This window comes from Hemicordylus capensis, chromosome 6 (genome assembly GCF_027244095.1).
Source record: "Hemicordylus capensis ecotype Gifberg chromosome 6, rHemCap1.1.pri, whole genome shotgun sequence".
Lineage (NCBI taxonomy): Eukaryota > Metazoa > Chordata > Lepidosauria > Squamata > Cordylidae > Hemicordylus > Hemicordylus capensis.
In genome coordinates, this window is record NC_069662.1 from 73,754,898 (window position 1) to 73,774,900 (window position 20,003).

The 20,003-nt window shown below is 43.2% G+C and overlaps 1 protein-coding gene across 8 annotated transcripts in view; it reads left to right on the forward strand.

Annotated features, from left to right (window-relative positions):
* The window catches only part of COL15A1 (collagen type XV alpha 1 chain), a 301,360-nt gene that overhangs the window by 243,667 nt on the left and 37,690 nt on the right, over window positions 1–20,003 (forward strand). For all 8 annotated transcript variants that reach the window (XM_053259431.1, XM_053259434.1, XM_053259437.1 and 5 more), the window contains 4 exons: window positions 7,103–7,142; window positions 14,147–14,218; window positions 17,618–17,664; window positions 19,733–19,843. In XM_053259431.1, coding sequence (XP_053115406.1) covers window positions 7,103–7,142; window positions 14,147–14,218; window positions 17,618–17,664; window positions 19,733–19,843 — 270 coding nt within the window. The remainder of the gene's footprint in view (window positions 1–7,102; window positions 7,143–14,146; window positions 14,219–17,617; window positions 17,665–19,732; window positions 19,844–20,003) is intronic.

The window sequence follows — 20,003 nt, forward strand, 5'->3', positions numbered from 1 at the left end:
ATATTGTTATACTTAGGAAAACAAAGATTCAGGAGAAACCTAAACAACACTGTAGCCTTTGCCTTAGAATTCTTATACTATCCTGATCTTGTGCTTAGTAAACCAAAGCCTCATGTTATCTTAGACTAATCATTGTCCTTTGGGTGGGGAACAATGAAACTTTCTTTAGATGCACAGGAGGGTGTGTTTGTTTTAAATTGCCTATTGTCAGCCTTCCTTCAACCTTAAGCAGAATTTACTTTTTCTACTTTTTAAAATGTCTGCCCTTTAAAAAAATATCTGTTCAACAGGAAGCATTTTTTCTGTGTTATACACCTTAGTACAGCAAAAGAGAGCGTTGCAGGTGTTCATCTGGATGGAGATCCCCATCTGCACTGCGGTGCTTATCCAAGCCCCATTGAGCTGGCTGGCTGGGAGCCTAAGGGTGCATGTCCACATCCTTTGGAGGATCCATAGCTCAGTGGTAGAGCACATGTTTTGCAAGCTGAAAGTCCCAGGTTCAATCCCATGGCATCCCCAGTTGAAAATAAATCTCAGGTAGCAGTTAGGAAAGTCCAATAAGAGAGCCACTGCCAGTCCAAGTGGTCAGTACTGGCTAGATAGACAAATGCTCTGACTCGGAACTGGGAAACATCATATGTTTGGGAATCCAGTAGTTATATATGACTTTTTGCCCACACTTATGGATCAGGCCATATGTGCTAGCAAAAACAATTGCATTTATGTTATACTGTTATGTAGTAAAATGGCATTGATTTCATCTCCAGATATAAGGAACTGCTTTATACTGCCAGACCCATGGACATCCATGTACTACACTGGTATTGTCTTCCAGGGACTCTTAAAAGGTCTCAGACAGAGGTCTTTCACAGTCCTGCTGTCTGAGATGTTGAATGCAGGGGTTAATCTGGCACCTTATACATGCAAAGCATGTGCCCTTCAATTGATCTATGACCCTTAGCACCAAACTATGTCCCCTCTCTAGGTAGTAGACAATCTCACTGCTATTTAGTGAGCAGGTTATGGCTTTATAAAGTTTTCTGCTTAGTTAGTTTTATTTGATTGTATATTGATTATATTTGTAATGTTGTATTGGACATTGTGAGCTACTAGCTCTGTTCAAATATTAAACTGTACATCCGTACAGATGTCTGTATACATGTGTGAATGACTGAACATGTGTATATTTTAAAAGTGAACCTGAGTACAGGCCCCTTCAAATGCAAGGTACAGATAGGAAATGTATTAGTGTACATACAGTGTACATAATATCTGAACATATTATCTTTATGTGCCTCAGATTTGTACATCTGCATGCTAGTTAATAAATAAAACATTTACAAAGAGTTACTTGGCAGTGTGCCTAAAATCACACTAAGAGCAAAGACCAAAAGCCAAACTAGACATAACATGGGAGATCAATGATAGGAATGTGATCTGAATTGAATTTGAATTGATTTGAATCAAATCTGCTTGCACAGAATGGAATTCATTTGAACTGATTTGAATTTACCTGAACTTCAATCAAAATTGCTCAAATTCAATGTGAATTCAATTAGAATCCACCCAAATTGGAATTGATTTGAACGAATCCCATTCTGTGCAGGCAGATTCGAGGCAAATTAATTCAAATTCAATGTGAATTGATTCAGTTGAATTTTTTGAACATCCTTAATCCTAACCCCCCCCCCACCCAGTCTTGCTAGCTGCCTCATTGTGGCAGGGTGTGTGTGTTCCTGGACGGGATGCACAAAGTACGCCGGGAGGTATACTCCCAGTAGGGTCATCCAAAGTGCGAAGGTCATCCCAGCTCCCCAGCTAAAGCAAGCAGGCATCTATATTGGGCAGCAGCAATATAGGAAGGTGCTGGAGGCAGATAATCACTTCAGTGACAACAAAGGCATCATTTCATACTGCGCGGGAGAAGGCAATGGTAAACTACTCCTGTATTTTACCAAGAAAACCACATGGATAGACAAGATAGAATGACTGTCGATGTCATGCCAGATGATGGACCCCTCAGGTCAGATGGTACTCAACATGTTACTGAGGAAGAGCTGAGGATCACTCAGAATATCGATGGTGTTTATGATGTGATTAGACTAAAGCCTTTTGGATATCTAGCGGCTGATGTTGCCATGCAGGAAAAGAAAATCTGAAGTGGCAAAGACAATGAGAACATGGGTTGTAAGAAGCATGAATATGGGAAAGCCCGACACAGTGAAAAATGAAATGAATCAACTACAAATTGACATCTTGGGCATCAGTGAAGTAAAATGGACTGGAATAGGACATTTTCAGTCAGAAAATCATACCATTTACTACTCAGGACATGAAAAACAAAGAAGGAGCAGTGATGCTTTCATAGTCAGGAAGGATATAGCAATGACAATACTTGGGTACAGTGTGGTCAGAGACGGACTAATATCAGTTAGGTTTCGTGGACAACCTTTTAACATGACAGTTTTTCAAGTCTATGCTCCAACGACTGATTTAGAAGAAGAGGAGGTTGATGAGTTCTATGCTCAAGTTCAGTCTGAAACTGACAGAACATGCAAGCAAGATGTGCTGCTGGTGGTTGGAGACTGGAATGCCAAAGATGGAAATGGTAAGGAAGAAAACACAGACAGACTGTATGACCTAAGAAACAGAAATGGAGCAGGAGAACGACTTATTAGTTTCGGCCAAGCCAATGATCTCTTCATGGCTAACACATTCTTCAAACAACGTGGCACCTATATACATGGGCATCACCAGATGGAGTACACAGAAATCAAATTGATTACATTATTGGTGCAAGGAGGTGGAAGAGCTCAGTTATAACAACAAAGACGTGGCTGGGGACTAATTGTGGAACAGAACACAAACTACTCATGTACAAGTTCCAAGTTAAGCTAAAGCGGAAAAACAAAGCTATCCAGCTTCCAAGGTACCCACCATTTTCAAGGAGAACATCAGGAACCACTTTGAAGTTCTGAACCTCATTGATAGGGAACCAGAGGAACTGTGGAATGAAATCAAAGAAGTTGTTAAGGACAAATGTGAAAAGAGACTGCCAAAGACCAAGAAACAGAAGAAAGTAAAATGGATGTCAGAACAGACGGTGAAAATTGCCAAGCAAAGGAGAGAATCCAAAGTCAAGAAAGATAAAGTCCTCAGGAAGGAACTTAATAGGGAATGTCAGGAAGCTGTTGGAAGAGACAAGGAGCAGTATTACAACAACATCTGTAAAGACCTTGAGGATGGAAATAGACATGGAAAAACAAGGCAGGTTTTCCAAAAGATCTCTGAACTCAGAAGGAGGCCTCAAATTGGTATGTTAAGGGATGCCAAAGGACAGATAGTAACAGAAGATCAAACAGAGATTAGGGATGTGCCCGAAATGTTTCGGAGGCCATTATGAAGGCCTCCGAAACGTTTCGGCACTGGGAGCATTTCGGCGCCGGCGGGGGTAGCGCTTTAAGGGCGGGAGAGGGTGTACTCACCCCTCCCACTGCATTTCCCCCGCCGGTGCGTTGTTTTTTGTAAGCCCCTTGGGGCGGCAGCGTTCCTCCCTGCTGCCCCGTCTTCCCCATCAGCCGGAAGTGGCCGGAAGAAGGGTGCGTGCACGGATGCAACAGGCGCACACGCGCTCGCGACTTCCGGCCAACAGGGAAGACGGGGCAGCAGGGAGGAATGCTGCTGCCCCGAGGGGCTTACAAAAAACAATGCGCCGGCGGGGGAAATGCGGCGGGAGCGGTGAGTACACCCTCCCCCGCCCTTAGAGCACTACCCCCGCCGGCGCCGAAGGTTTCCATGCCCATCCCTAACAGAGATGGAAGGCGTATACTGAAAATCTGTACAGCAGGGAACTCAACATCCAAGATACTCTAGAAAGATATTCCCTACTTGCAAGAACGTCTAGTATGGGAAGATGAAGTTAGATCAGCACTCCAGTGATTACCAAGTCGGAAGGCTACAGGAATTGATGGAATAGCTACAGAAATATGGCAGGCAACAGAAGAAGAAGAAGTTAAAGCTCTCACCAAACTATGCCAACAAATCTGGAGAATGACACAGTAGCCAACAGATTGGAAGAGGTCAGTCTACATACCCATACCAAAGAAAGGAGACTTAATATAATGCGCAAACCATCACACAATATCCTTAATTTCACATGCTAGCAAAATAATGCTCAGGATCACCCAATGCAGATTAGATCCCTACGTGGAAAGGGAAATGCCAGATGTTCAAGCTGGCTTCAGAAAAGACCGAGGAACAAGAGACATCATTGCCGATGCACACTGGGTAATTAAGGCTGTATACTTTCTCCTTCTTTATTTAACTTACATGCTGAACATATACTGAGAGAAGCTGTATTGGAAGAAGATGAGCGTGGTTTTATAGTTGGAGGAAGAAACATCAATAACCTGCACTACTCTGATGACACTATTCTGATAGGTGAGAATGCAGATGATCAGCAAGCTCTAATATAGAAAGTCAAGGAGCACGGGGGGAAAATGGGACTACGACTAAATGTGAAGAAGACTAAACTAATGACAACAGGTTCAGCAACCAGCTTCAGAATTGACAATGAAGACATTGAAGTGATGGATAGCTTCTGCCTTTTTAGGATCGACCATCAACAGTAAAGGATCCAGCAGTCAAGAAATACGCTGCAGACTAGTACTTGGTAGGGGTGCAATGAAAGCCTTGGAAAGGATATTTAGATGCTGTGATGTGTCTACACCAAAGTTGGACTTTGAAGAAGCAAGATAGAAAAAGCATTGACACTTTTGAACTTTGGTGCTGGAGAAGACTTTTGAGGATACCATGGACAGCCAGGAAAACAAACAAATGGATCATAGAACAAATCAGTCCAGAATTTTCACTCGAGGCACAAATGACCAAACTCAAACTATCATACTTTGGACACATTATGCGAAAACCCAGCTCCCTTGAGAAGTCCATAATGCTGGGGAAAGTTAAGGAAAGAGAAGAAGAGGACAACCAGCAGCAAGGTGGATGGACTCAATTACTACAGCAATGAATGAGAGACCTTAAAGGCCAAGTTGAAGACAGATCATCCTGGAGAGAATCTATCTATATGGCCGCTAAGTTGACACCAACTTAGTTGGTCCGAGTTATCTAACAGAGCGCCTTCTTTTACATGATCCCCACCACACGTTAAGATCATCTGAGGAAGTCCATCTCCAGTTGCCACCAGTTAGTCTGGTGACGACGCAGAGGTGGGCCTTCTCTGTAGCTGCTCCTGGGCTATAGAATGCACTCCCGGCAGAAATTCGTAATCTGAGATCATTGCTGTCCTTCAAGAGAGTACATATTTGGCCTGGCCTTCCAGAGTTTTAAATGATTAATTGTTTTAAACTGTTTTAAATTGTTGCCCTGATTTTCAGGGCTTTTAGCTGTTTTATTGGTTTTATTGTGTTTTAATAGTTTGATTTTAATTGTTAATTTGTTTTTAATTGATTTTATCATGTTGTGAACCACCTTGAGCCGTATCAGAAGGGCGGTATATAAATCTAATAAATAAATAATAAATAATAAACTTGACGGCACTTAATCAATCACTCAAAAATCCATAATGATCTGCATTTGTTGTTGGTTGTTGGTTTTTGTTTTAGTACTTAAAAGTAGCTGCATGACACTCCTGATTTGATATGGGGTGCTGGAGAGGGGGTGTTTAATCCTTACTTCCCGTACCATTTCCCCAATCTAGATCTCCTAAAGTGCTATTAGCTCCATGTTGTAGCTGTCTGCCCACCAGCACACATTCAGATCTTGAAGTTACTAGCAGCTTTGAAGGGAAGCACCTACTGTAAATCAGGGAAATGGCTCAAGAGGAAATAAGAGGCCAAACGCTGCCTCCCTGATCAAATCAGCAGCCTCACATAGAGGCTTTGAAAACAGAAACAAACAAATGTATGAAATTGTGATCAAGGCTTTCCTGCATCTTATCTAGGGAGTTTCAAGCTCCTTGAGTCAGTCTCACAGCACATCTCTCATAAATTGCCACATGTGTATCTTCGAAACACACGTGTGTCAATTTAGTAGAGATGTGCTTTGAAACTGACTGAAACCAATTTGACTTAGTTAACAACAGAAATACCAACACATTCAGTTCTTTTAGAATCCAGATCCTGTTCTCAGTTATACTGTGTTGATCATTCAGAGTAACCGTAGTGGCTTGAGTGCATTACTCCAACAGCATGAAATATTACAGCATGTAGAATTCCCTTAAAGCTGAAAAAATGCATGCTGCATGATGAAGAACCTGTGACTCTAAACAGATCTTGATTGACTGATGTTTAGATGACAATGTTTTGGTGAGCTGACAATAACAATAATATCCATAATTTTCCAATTATAATTCTTTCCCCCCTCTAATAGCAGCATGTCCATGATGCATATAACACATGGAGATATACATTTTAGGAAAAAAGGGTGGCAGACATTTTTAGAAGTCATACCTGCTTCACAGAGCCACTCTTTTATTTACCCCTCAGCCACTCACGCCAGTTGGAGGAAGGCACATGATATCTTGCTTGGCATTTATCAATATGATAAATAATTAGATCTCCCCATCCCGCTGAGCTGACAGCTGCTTCTTCCACTCTGGCTCCTGTCCTCTCCTCTTCCTGACTCAGGCTCTAAATAATTGGACAATAATTCCAGTTGGTGATCTGCCCACCTTTCCATCACTTGTTACTGGGTCTGCAGGAATTGTAGAATGTACCATGTACTGTAGAATATAAGAGCAAGCAGTTTTCAACCCTGCCAGCAGGACGACTACTCCTGCTTCCTGCCAAGGCAAGTTATAGAATCTGTACTCAGAAACTAGTCCAAATTTGGTGGTACATATAACAAATGGAAACAATGATTTCTCTCCATTCTCTTTTAAATGTTAGCACTGCATACAGTATATGGTGGTGTATTATAATTGGAAAATTATGGCAAGCTTTGCGGGATGTGATTGCACATTAAGACCCTTTCTGGAGCACCATCAGAAGCATCAAATAGGGCAGTCACACCAAAAAGCACAATTCATAAGCAAATTTATGCTAGTCGCATTCTGAATATGTGTTCTCATTATTTGTGCTAGGTAGGCACTGCTCATCCTGGAAACCGAGAAGTAACTGATGGTAAGTTTCTCAGTCACTGAAGGCCTTGAAGCATGGTGTTTAAATTATTTCCACAGTGGACTTAGGAGTATCCATTTATTCATAGCCAGAAAGGGAGTATCAATTTATCCATATGCAAGGTGAAAATGTCTGTTTATCCATAGTCATTGGTTCAAAAGGTTTCTGCACTGGTTAAAGTGATCCCAAACCTATTGTTTTCAACTGATAATGTGCATTACACAGAGAATGTATTATGTGGCTGTGGTCTTCATAATACATTGTCCACATGCTCAAAACTTCCATGCGTTGAGCCATATTACAAATTAGAACCTTACATTCTCAATGTAGTGAATGAGATAATTGAAGTCATGGAGTGATTAATTCATGACTGCAAGGATCAAGCCTACTGTTTGAGTGTTGTACATCTGCCTTTCAGAAAGGACTACACAGAAGAAGGTTTTCAGTCACTCAGTCTTCCACAGCATTACAATGATTTTGAACCTCAGCATGGTATAGGAGTTTCTGTGCTCTGAGCAAAGAACCTGCACCCCGATCACTGTTTCACAGGAAACTGCTTTTATTGTGTCAGTTAGTTGGCTGATAACAATAATTCAAATGGAATTATTGGCTGCATTCACATGTAAAGTGAAACTGGAAGTTGCCGAACCTGCAGTTAGTTTTTCTAACTGTGAATCATCGTCCAGCCTCAGCTAGGGATGTGCAAAGAGGTTTGAATCTGAACCTGTTCTAAGTTGAACCAATTCAGTTTGATGAATCAATGTTGAACCGAACTCCTCCCGCCCCCCCCCCCCCCCGCCCCCGGGTTTAGGTCAACATTGGACTGAATCCTGCCGGCTATTTGCAATTTAAAAAATAAAATAAAAAGTTTTTTGTACTTCCTTCCTTTGGGGGGGGCGCTTCTCTGAGGCTTGCGGAGGGGTCCACAGCTGTTTCCCCCTTCCCCGCTAGCCCCCATTTTGCTAAAAGGTACCTGGTTCAGGTGATCTTCACCTTTTCTGGGCCTTTCCATTTTGGAGGCCATCACACATGCACAATGGGCCCCTGCATGGCCTGGGACATGACCTGGCCATGCAGGGCCCATTGCATATGTATGGCAGCCTCCAAAATGGCTGCCACAACAGGGGAAAGGCCCAGAAAGGGGTTGAAGATTGCCCAAACCAGGCACTTTTGAGCAAAACAGAAGCAGGCAGAGGGAGGGGGGAACAGTCCAGCAACCTCCATTTTCAGGGTAGTGGAGCCCCTCCCTCTTCCTGGTCCACCAAGGCTGCATCCCAGCAAGCTCCGTAGCCCTCGGGTTGCCAGACTGTGGGCAAGGCATCAGGATGTATCCAGGGCATCAGTCTTTGCCCATGATCTTTGAGGGGGCATGTCCAGAATGGGGACTTTCTGGAATGATCTGTTGGCCCTCAGCAGGGAAAGGGCATTTAAATCCCTTTAAATGGCATTTAAGCCTTTTTCCTGCAGCACCACTCTGGTAAGAGCCCCACAACAAAACAGCCTCACACACGCACAGTTTCTGGTGGTGGGGCATGCTGAGAGGCACTGTTTTTAGCCTAGTTTCCAGTAGGCTTATGAGATCACCCGACCTTTCGTGTAGGTGTGTGTCTGTTAGGGATGTGCACGGAACCGGCTGGCCCGGTTCAGTTTGTGGCCAGACTAGCCTCAAACCCAACTCGTCCAGTTTGGTCCAACACCCCCTCAAACCCCCCCCCCCCATTTTGGTTCGGTTCAGGGGGGTTCACAAGCTGAATTTTGGGTGTTTGTTTTTTTAAAAAAATAACCTTTTACTCTGCTCGGGGGAGTTCCTGGAGGCAGCCATTGGGGGATCTGCAGAGCTCCCCCCCCCCCGCTGGCCTTCAAAATGACCCCCTTGGCCAGATTCGGCCACTCTTTGGCCGGTTTTTGGACTTCACCTGGTGGCCCGGTGGCCATTATGGAGGCCGTGCGCCTGTGCACATGGAGCAGCTGAAGAGTGGCTGAATCCCGCCAAGGGGGTCTTTTTGAAGGCTGGTGGGAGGGTCCACGGAGATTCCCTCTCCCCCCCCCCCTCCTCCAGGAACTCCCCCGAGGGGAGTAAAAGGTTTAAAAAAATTTAAAAAACAAAATTAAGCTTGAGAACCCCCTGAACCTTCAGGGGGTGTTCAGTCCGGGGTTGGACCGAAAAGGGGGTGGTTTGGTTCGACCCCGAATGGTCAAACCAAACCAGTTCGACATCGAGCCTGTTTGCACACCCCTAGTGTGTGTGTGAGTGTATGTGTCCCTATCAACTTCACAATGCCTGAACCAATGTGAACTAATTGGGTACAGTTGTAGGGATGCATAGGTACACCTCAGCGGCATAGTTTGTGATGATGTTATTCACCTCAATTCAAGATGGCAGATGCATAAACCTTTGAGGTGCAGTTGGGCTAACTTGTGAACTGTTTAACCGATTTGAACCAAATTTTCTACTGCAGTAGGGGCACATGGGGAAGCCTCAATGCCAGAGTTTATAATGACCTCTTCCACCCCGATCCAAGATGGCAGATTTGTGAACTATTGAGGTGCAAGTGCACTAACTTGAGGACTGTCTAACCAAATTGGACCAAATTTGGTATAGTTGTGAGTGACACACAGGGACACCTCAATTTGTAATGATGTCCCAGTTTGTAATGATGTCATCCAAGGCAGCGGATGCGTGAACATTTGAGGTGAAAGAGATCTAGCTTGTGGATCTTGATTTGCACCAAATTTAGTCCAGTTGTAGAGATAGTGAAAGGAAAGTAGGCAGATTAGTCCTTACTATAACAACTTGTTCGGTTAGAAAAGGTAAGGGAACATTATGAGTTCCTAGAAGCTGATATAAGCCACCTAATGGTGCAGCGGGGAAATGACTTGATTAGCAAACGAGAGGTTGCCAGTTCAAATCCCTGCTGGTATATTTCTCAGACTATGGGAAACACCTATATTGGGCAGCAGCGATATAGGAAGATGCTGAAAGGCATCCTCTCATACTGGTAAACTCCTCCTGTATTCTACCAAAGACAACCACAGGGCTCTGTGGTTGTTAGGAGTCAACACTGACTCAACGGCACACTTAACTTCAGGAGGGGATATGTATATGAGGGAGGGCAAGGGATCCTGGGGTCTGGCCCACTGTGATCTGGCCCGTTGGGGTCTGGCCTAATGGCTCATTCCGGCAAAGCAGTCTCATGAGAGGGCCATTCTATTGGGGAGGGCCTTAGGCTCACCAGCCTTCCATCAGACTGCATGCTCATGAGTTGAGCTATCCAAAAAGGGGGGGCACATGTAGAGCCCCCGTTCTCTCTGGTTAATGATAGATCTTCTGCATAGTGACTCCCTCCATTCTAGGGAAGCCTTTGACACACCCATAGGGAAATTTGATGCTCCATGTGTCCAGGCATAGCCGGGTGGGCAGACTCAGGAAACATTGGGACCGGAGATAGATCTTAACTTCTATTCAAATTTCCCTGATCCAGACCAGTGTATGCAAATCTGCTGCCATGGAGAATCGTGGGAGAGGGGAGCCCTGGTTATCTGTGACCCTAGAAGAGTGGGGTCGCAGTTCCGGGCAAGAGCAAAGATGGACATGATCAAATGGGTGGACAGGCTGACAGAGGGCCCTCTTTCACTGCTTCTTTGCAGCAGTCACCAAGACAGGAAGAGGTGTTGCTGGGGTAGCTGTCCCCGTGGCTTGCTTGTATGGAGTAACCAGACTGGGCAGCATCTACTGTCTGGCCCACATGTGTGTCTCCATGGTTTAACACTTGTGAGAGAGCAGTCTGTGGGAGAAGGGCATTCGTCACACATTATTAGTGATTCTGCCTGATCCCCCTGTACCCCTGGACAGTGCTTCTCATGTGTTGTGAAGGGGTATCCACATGGCCTTACACTCTCATAAGTGAGTGGTCCACTTAGGAGCAGTATCCTTCCTTATCACGTGAGGAATCTCTCCTTTTACTGAAGGTAATACTGATCCTGCTGCCCGGCCCTTCTCACGAGTAAGCCTAGGGACTGCACACACTCACCCAAGGGAGTGAACCTCTTCTGCAACATCATTGTGCAAAAAATAGACCTGAGCCATTCAGGTCTGGTTGGGGTTGCTCTTTAAACCCAACCCCAGGTATCGCCACCCTGCCATATGTTCCTGTCCCAGCAATCTAATGGGGTTGCCCTATTTATGTTTCCACCGTGACCGCATGTGCTTGTGAACATACATCTTTATCGTTTCGTTTTCGGAGAGCTAAGCACATAGTGCCTGTCTTGTCATCCCATCCCATTTTTCTTGTGACTGCCTGGAAGGAGGAATAAGGGACAGAGTGGGAAAAGGGTATGCTCCCATTTGACTTTCCCATTTGACAGGCTTGGAAACTTGGGATGGGACATGGTGGTGTCCCTGTTGCCAGGTGACTGCTTTATTAGATCCGAGACAGGAGGGTGGGACAAGTGCTCGGAAAGGTGGCCAGACAGAAGCACATGATTCCGGGAGGGTCTGGGCCACCCTCTCTATGATTACAGTTCCAGAAACTGCATGAAGCTGTGGTTAAGGTGGTGTCTATGTTCAAACATAATGCAGCTGCAAAACTTCAGGTTGGGGCGGTGAAACTCACTACAAACCAGTGGTTCAAATTGGAGTTTGGTGAAGGAAACCACAATGATTTTTGCAGCGAAATTGCAGTTGCACATATTCTCACATTCACAAATTCCAACCTCTGCCCCATTTAACTGCGGTTTCACATTATGTGTGAATACATCCATTGTGTTAGCCAGCTAAACATCTGTTCCATACAATAAATCCCTATCTCACACACCCCATGCCAGTGTAGCCCCACCCCCTAGTCCAACCATGAGTACAGCTTAAAGAGACTGTACCTAGAGAGATGCTCTCCGTGATTAGGTTCCTAATCACAGAAAGGATCTCTCTCCACTTATAGCATTTGTCTCCTTGGACAAATGCTATACTTGTGATTAGAACAGGTGATGGGGCTTCAGTTGGCTTTGTAACCATTTATACTATAGACAGTTACAAGAATGTTTGGACAGGGACATAATATAATACATTTATAAGATAATATACATTATAATACATTTGTTGTAAGATACTTTTTGATGCTAATACTAACTCTGTCATATGGCATTGGAATAGTTGTACTCACTCTTCCAGATGAAAGAAGAGTGTTCTATTACTGGCTGAATTCTGTGCAGAAGAAGTTTGGTATCCAATTCCTCCATTTATAGTCATTTTATTACTCTTTGCCCTGTTCTCCAGTTTGAGGACCAGTGCTACAGCACAATTATCACAAAGGTTAATCTAGGTCTTCAATTAACCCATTGGCTTAATTTGGCTTGATTTAATATTTTGTAACAGTGATGTGCATGGTAATATCTACACTGTAGTTGACAAACAATAAACATTGATTTACTGTATAATTAATCTAAACTTTAGATTCCCAAAATACAGTCTTCCTTTAGTCTTGTTAATACATGCTTTGGGATGGGAGGAAAGCTGTGTATCAACTATTTTTAATGCCAATGAGAACCCATGATTTCAAGTGGCATAAGATGTTAACAAATAAAATTAAATTGTGTTTAAGTCTAGATATGGAATACATTTTTAAGCCACAGAAGTAAGAAAATTGCTTAAGTAGTAAAGAAAAAGAAAAAGTGGAGTTAATATTTTTTATTATTACCACTTTTTGGCGGGGGGGGCGGGGGCGGGGATTCTCAAAGCAGTTTACATAGAAAAAAGAATAAGTTGGCTCTCTGTCCCCAAAGGGCTCACAATCTGAAATGAAATACAAGGCAGACACCAGCAACAGCCACTGGAGGGATACTGTGCTTTAGCCACTGGAGGGATGCTGTGCTCCATGCTGGAGGCCTGCGAACCAGTTTGTTGTCCGGTGGTCCAATGAACCGCTGGCGGGGGGTTGCTTTAAGGGTGGTGGGGGTGTACTTATCCCTCCGACGCTCCAGTTTTTGGCAAAATCTTCAGGGCGGCAGCGTTCCTCCCTGCCACCCCTGCTCCCTTGTTCTCCAAAACCGGAAGTAAAATGGGTGCATGCGCCCTCCACCGCAGACATCACGCACGTCACTGTGACATGCGCGGCGCATGCACAGTGGCGGCACAGCGGTGGCGGGTGCATGCACCCGTGTTACTTCCGGCTTTGGAGAACAACAAGGGGGCAGGGGCGGCAGGGAGGAACGCTGCCGCCCCAATGATTTTGCCCAAAACTGGAGTGCCGGAGGGGGGGAAGCGATGGGAGGGGTAAGTACAACCCCCCCACCCTTAAGGCAAACCCCCCCCCCGCGTCAGACTGCGCCTCCGCAGTCCGTGCACATCACTACTGTGCTGGGGCTGAATAGTGATTGTTGCTTGGTCTCTGCTAAATGTAAGGGAACCACCACTTTGAAGGGTGCCTCTTTGCCTAGCTGGCAGGGTTTAATTAAATCCTTATTTATGAGCTTTCCATCAAAGAGCAAGGCTATCAAGGGTTCTGCATAAAGAAGGAAGGTTGCCAAAAGACCTCTAGCTTGTGTGATACCCAAGCTGTTCCTATTGCACTGCAGCATCCCTCACTCACACCATCATTTCCCCCCCCCCCTTCCTCCCTCCACTTCTGGCATGCTGAGAATTGTAACCCTCAGCCCTGGTCCTGGCTCTGATTCTGGCAGTGGGTCCCAGTTTAGAAAATAGTAAGCATGGGGGATAGGACACACCTTGTTTCCCACATATACAACACTATTGTCCCAAACTTCTAGGATGGGATGGTAGAATTGTGATTTCCTAATGGTTCCCTGGAATTTTGCCACCATGGACAAACCACCTATTATTCCTTTTGCTTGGGCTGCTCTTGGCGGAATTAGATTTTACTATAGAAGTACTGGAGTTTTAACATGTTTTAACTATAAGAACACTTTGGAAGTCTGTTAGTGTCTAATTCAATACTGGTGCCACCTGCCCTGCAAAATTTTCCCCTTCACTCAGAAATGTTTTCTTGAAACAGGTTCCTGGGATATACATGGTCCATTGAACGTAAAAGGCGAAAAAGGAGACAGAGGTCCACCAGGTCCACCAGGTATCGTATATAAAAGGCTGATTGGTATTTAGATGGTGATGATGCATTAGGATATTCCAGAAATAAATCTGAACCATCTCCATTAAAACTAGGAACTTAACACATCTACAGGTAATATGGGAAAAAAGTATGTGCTAGCATATTCAGTTATAAGGAGTAATCTCATCTCACCCTCTGCCATTAAATTTTTTTCCCCAACAGATTTTTTTACTAAATTTCACATCAACAGGTTTTTAACTTTCATTAACTACAATTTTGAAAGAAAACTTTGTACCATGCCTCAGTCATGATGCATGAGATATTAACAAATTAAAAATTGTAAAACAAAACACACAGAATAGAGAGGTGAGGGCATGCCCTCTCTCCTGCTGTTGCTCCCCTGCAACTGGTATTGAGAGGCATCCTGCCTCTGAAGATGGAGGTGCCCACAGCCACCAGTTTACTAAAAGCGGAAGTCCAGGCATGTTTCCAGATAGGGCAATCTTGCTGGCAGTCCAGGTGACATTTTCCCATTGTGTAATTTCCCATCACAATTTGTCTGCCAATCCATGATATATCAATGTATTTTCTAACTATCCTTTTACAAACTTGAACATAGAAGGGGAATTTTGTGCAGGAGAAAAAGATATAGATGGGCTCAATGGTGCACCTAGGTAATTTTGGAGCCTGGACCTAAAGGCCTTTGGAGGCCCCACCCACCCACCGACCCTCACAGTATTTTTAACACATTTTTAATGCAACCACACCACCTGGGACAGACTAAAAAGATTTGGGGGGCCCCCAGGAGGTGTGGAGGCCCTGGACTTCAGCCCGGAAGTCCAGGGGTAAGAGCACCTCTGGATGGGCTATATTCCATCCTAGAGGATTGGTTACATAATCAGTTAGGGACATATATAGGTGAGTTGGCAACTACCCTTCATTTCACACTTGAACACACTTTTCTTCCTGTTCTCACCTTATACAGCCCCTAAAAAAAAAAGCCCACCTGAGGCCAGTTACCCCATATTATACACTTTTATTTGTTTTTTTAAATTTTCATTTAGATGTTTTGCTATAGTTCTTTTATGTAGGAGCCTCCTTCTCCTTCCTCTATACCACAACCCCCCACACTCTCTCTCCTTTTCATGATTAAATCAAAGAGTAGCAACAAAGTTGCATATGGTAACCACACCAAAGACATTAGCTACATTGTCTGAGATTGTGGAGGTGATGGGATTTAAATGGCCAAAAGGCAATCCTCAGTGTGCAAGCAAACAAACTGAAGAACAGATCAAGGTGAAATTTAAGTGGCATAATGTCTTCACAATGATCTACAGTGGTCCCTCGACTTACGTAAATAATCCATTCCGAACGCATGTTCGGAGGTCGAAATTTTCGTAAGTCGAGGAGCGCACCACGGAAGTCTGAAAACATTCGTAATTCAAGGAAGCCGCATCTAAAAATTCGTAGGTCGAGTAAGCTGAATCTAAACCGGCAACTACTTCCGGTCTTTTTTGTCACTCGTAACTCGAAAACAACGTTAGTCGAGTAGTTCGTAGGTCAAGGGATTACTGTACTGTGCATCCATTTTTAATCCCATTTTCCACTTTGGTGTTGGCAAAAATGTCCACTTTGGTGTTGGCAGAAAATAGCACAATGAACTAGCAATAGCAATAGCAATAGCACTTACATTTATATACCGCTCTATAGCCGGAGCTCTCTAAGCGGTTTACAATGATTTTAGCATATTGCCCCCAACATTCTGGGTACTCATTTTACCGACCTCGGAAGGATGGAAGGCTGAGTCAACCTTGAGCCCCTGGTCAGGATCGAACTTGTAACCTTCTGGTTACAGGGCGGCAGTTTTACCACTGCGCCACCTAGCACAAGTGCTGCTAGGTACAGGCCCCCAGCAATGACTCCTCAAGCTGTTTATTTCTCAGCCTTTTGGCTAACATCCAGTCTGTGTAGTTGACTACAAGAGTCAAGCTCCTGCAAAAAAAAGGGGACCATCCATCTGGAAATCATCTAGATCATTAGCATAGGCTGTGAGTTAGGGAAATTGCTGGGTTTTTCAAACAGAATCCACATATGTGTGGGTGTGGGTTTGCCTGTGAATTTCAAAGAAGATTTTTAGATGCTAAACATTTGAGATATTTTCTTTCATAACTACCAAACATTAGGGGAAACTTACTCTGAAGGAAGGAGGCAAGGTGTGACTAATTCTAAATATCATTGAACAGCAATTAACTATAGGTTCTATAAAATACCTGTCATAATTTATTCCATACATAGTAGCCCTGCTTAATATAAACAGCTGTTTGAGCTCTTCAAACCATAAGGGGGAAATTCAGCATTGTCAGATATTCTGGACCACTTCTGGACTAAATTTATTTATTATTTTATTTTTTACATTTATATCCCTCTCTTCCTCCAAGCAGCCCAGAGCGGGGTTCTACATACTTGAGTTTCTCCTCACAACAACCCTGTGAAGTAGGTTAGGCTGAGAGAGAAGTGACTGGCCCAGAGTCACCCAGCAGGTCTCATGGCTGAATGGGGATTGGAACTCGGGTCTCCCCGGTCCTAGTCCAGCACTCTAACCACTACACCATGCTGGATGAATTCTCAGTCTGGCGGCTGACACCATGATTCACTGCTTTGACTTTCCTTTTGTTCTGACATACATTCTAAATGTTCTTGATAGACTGGATAGGTTTGTAATGATTAATCTCAGTATTTTAAAAAGCACTTGCTACACTATAAGCGAGCGTTCAATACCTGGAAGGAGAAAGTAAAAAGAAAACCATGCAGTGGATATCTAAGAAGGAATGTGATAAGGATCCTGTCAAGAATGGTTTCCATGGAGACAACTTTTACCATGTTTTGCTATGGTAAAACTACAGTCCTTAGCAGCATATCATGTCCTGAATTGCGAAAAAGAAAATCCTACAAATATCTTATTAGAACAAAGAAATATGCTGATTTTATAGGTGGTTATTTTTGAACTTTTGTATTGAGGATTTAAGGTTCTCAGATCTCAGTGTTTGGCCTAGAGTTCCAGAATTGTGCCTCTATAAAGACATTTTTGCCCCAAATCCCCTTGACTTGGTTGGATGTTTTACAGGCAGCACTGTAAATGAATTTTTCAATAAACATGTCTAGTCTCTTATAAGGGCTATCTGGTAAAATTGAACATTTAAGAGGAAGGCAGTGTGATTTGACCAAGTCTTGGTGTGTTAATATACCAATGTCATGCATGGCAGATATGCTAGACAGAACAACACAGAAGAGGGGAAAATTATGAATGCTACATAGAAAGGTCAAAATTATTATAATAACCAGTTTTTCTTTGAACTTCAAAAATAGCTGCAGATTTAATAGAAATGGAAATTACAGGACATTCTTTCCCTTGTTTTCCAGGTCCTCCTCTACCATCAACATATTTCAGCCACTTAAACATAATGAAGGTAGTTATTACCTGTTAATTTTGTCTCCTTTTTAAAGCCCCTATACACATGTGAAATGAAAGACCAGTATTCTTAAGATACTGAAAGAACAGCACAATGTAAAAGAAGCAATAGTTGTCTAATATAAGTGATTAACTGTTATTTTTGCTTTCAGCATAACAGTTCTCTCCCTCCCTCCCTCCCTCTCACTCACTCTCTCTCTCTCTCACACACAAACCTTTAGTGCTTCATAGGATTGCCACCTTCTAACTTGAAGATGGTGCCTATTAAAAACTTGTGCAGTGTTGCATGCTACATCTTTTCTCCCTCCCATTCCCCTCAGCATTACCATAGTGACTGAGGGGGATGGAGGAATTTGAAGAGAAAGGATAGCCAAGCTTGCTCCCACTAATATGCTTCAACTGTGCAGAAATCAATCAGTGCTTTAATTATAAGGGGAATGGTAAGTAAAAGTAAAGTGTGCCATCAGGTCGTTTTCGACTCCTGGCGCCCACAGAGCCCTGTGGTTTTCCTTGGTAGAATATAGGAGGGGGAATAGTAAGGGAGCCTTAATGAAATCTACAAGCCTCACCCCCTGACTCCTTCCCAATTTTAGGCAAATCATGCCCCACAGAGCTTTCTCTAAGCAATGGGTTAGAGAGTTGGACACCTTCTCCCCCCACCCTAATTTGAGTACTGAGGTTCCTAGAATTCTGCATGGGCAGCAACAAATTCCATACACTTTGGCACTGAAGACATCTGCACATGTGCAGATTGTTAGATGCCTCTACAGAGTTGTAGAGTTTGTTGCTCTGTCTTTTCTTCAGTCACCTCCTTCCTTTCCTTCAACCCCTAGATGATTTGATAGGCTATATATATATATATATATATATATATATATATATATATATACACACACACACACACACACACACACACACACACACACACATACACACACATACACACACACACATACACACACACACATTTTATGTTTTCTTCTGCAAATGAGAGCCAGTGTGGTGTAGTGGATAGAATGCTGAACTTGGTTTGGAGAAATCTGGGTTTGGAACAATTTGTTGATTGTGAGCTGCTTTGAGCATCCTGTAAGTGGGATGGGAAAGCGAGATATACTTTTTAAAAACATAAATAAAATCCATGCTCTGCCATGAAGCAAACTAGATGACCTTGGGCTCACTGCCATCTCACAGCAACTTGCCGCATATGGTTGTTGTGAAGATGAAATGAACTATCTTAAGCTTGAGTCACAATTAAACCTTCAAATTAATTCATTGCCAACATTCCTGACTTCTCTTATTCAAAGAATGTAATTTGTGTGAAAGAAATGCTTAACAGCTATCCATATCTACAGTACATGTTGGCTGTCCACTAACTCCTTCTAAAACATGGTTATAATCCACCAGGCAATACTTGTAATTCATGGCATTACACAACTAATCATAACTCCCCCCGTCCCACCACCACAGCTTCCTTTCATTTCATATTACAAGGATATCTTTTTTCTACACAGTTGAACTTGTTCTATTTTAATCTATTATGTGCACCATTTCTTTTCAAATCTGCTTTTCTAGGTGTTGATGGAAAAGCAATGCATGCTAGTCCTTTGTATCTCTGTTTATTTACAGATGTACAATTGAACAGGTATTACGTCGAGGCAGAAACAAGCATACAATGGGCAATACTAGTCCCATAGCAATGTCAGAGCCCTTTTGGGGGCATTTCTGTGCACGTGCTCTCTCTCAGACACACACACACTCTTATATTTGCCCCCACCTAGGCATGCAGGTTCAACAGGCTATATAAAAGGTAACTCATTCAAAGAAAAACCTAAGCTGCAGAGTGTGCTATTAAGGACCAAGCCTAGGCAGAGAGCCCATATGTGTAAAGGAGTAATGAGATTAAAACAGTCTAAAATGTTTGTGTTGACTGTAATCCTTTTGCCATCTTACAAATTTTTCTTTACAAATAAAGGTATTCTGAATAACAAAATGTATTTCTCTCACACACATGCACACTAGGTAGTGTAGTATGCTGTGAATTTACAAAGTATATTTTCTTTTTTAAGGGTGAGAAAGGAGACAATGGAGAAACTGGCCTTAAAGGAGAAAAAGGAGAACCAAATGGAGGTTTTTTAATGTCAGGACCTCCAGGACTCCCTGGAAGACCAGGACCAGTGGTAAAGTTTTCTTCTGTACATTAAATGGCCTAATTAGGTCCATAGTTTATTTATTAAACTATGGACATATATTAATTTTCATATTTTAATTAGGCCTGCCTGACCCTACCCTGATCTCCATGCATTTGCCTCAATATCCACATATCATGTATGTATGTGG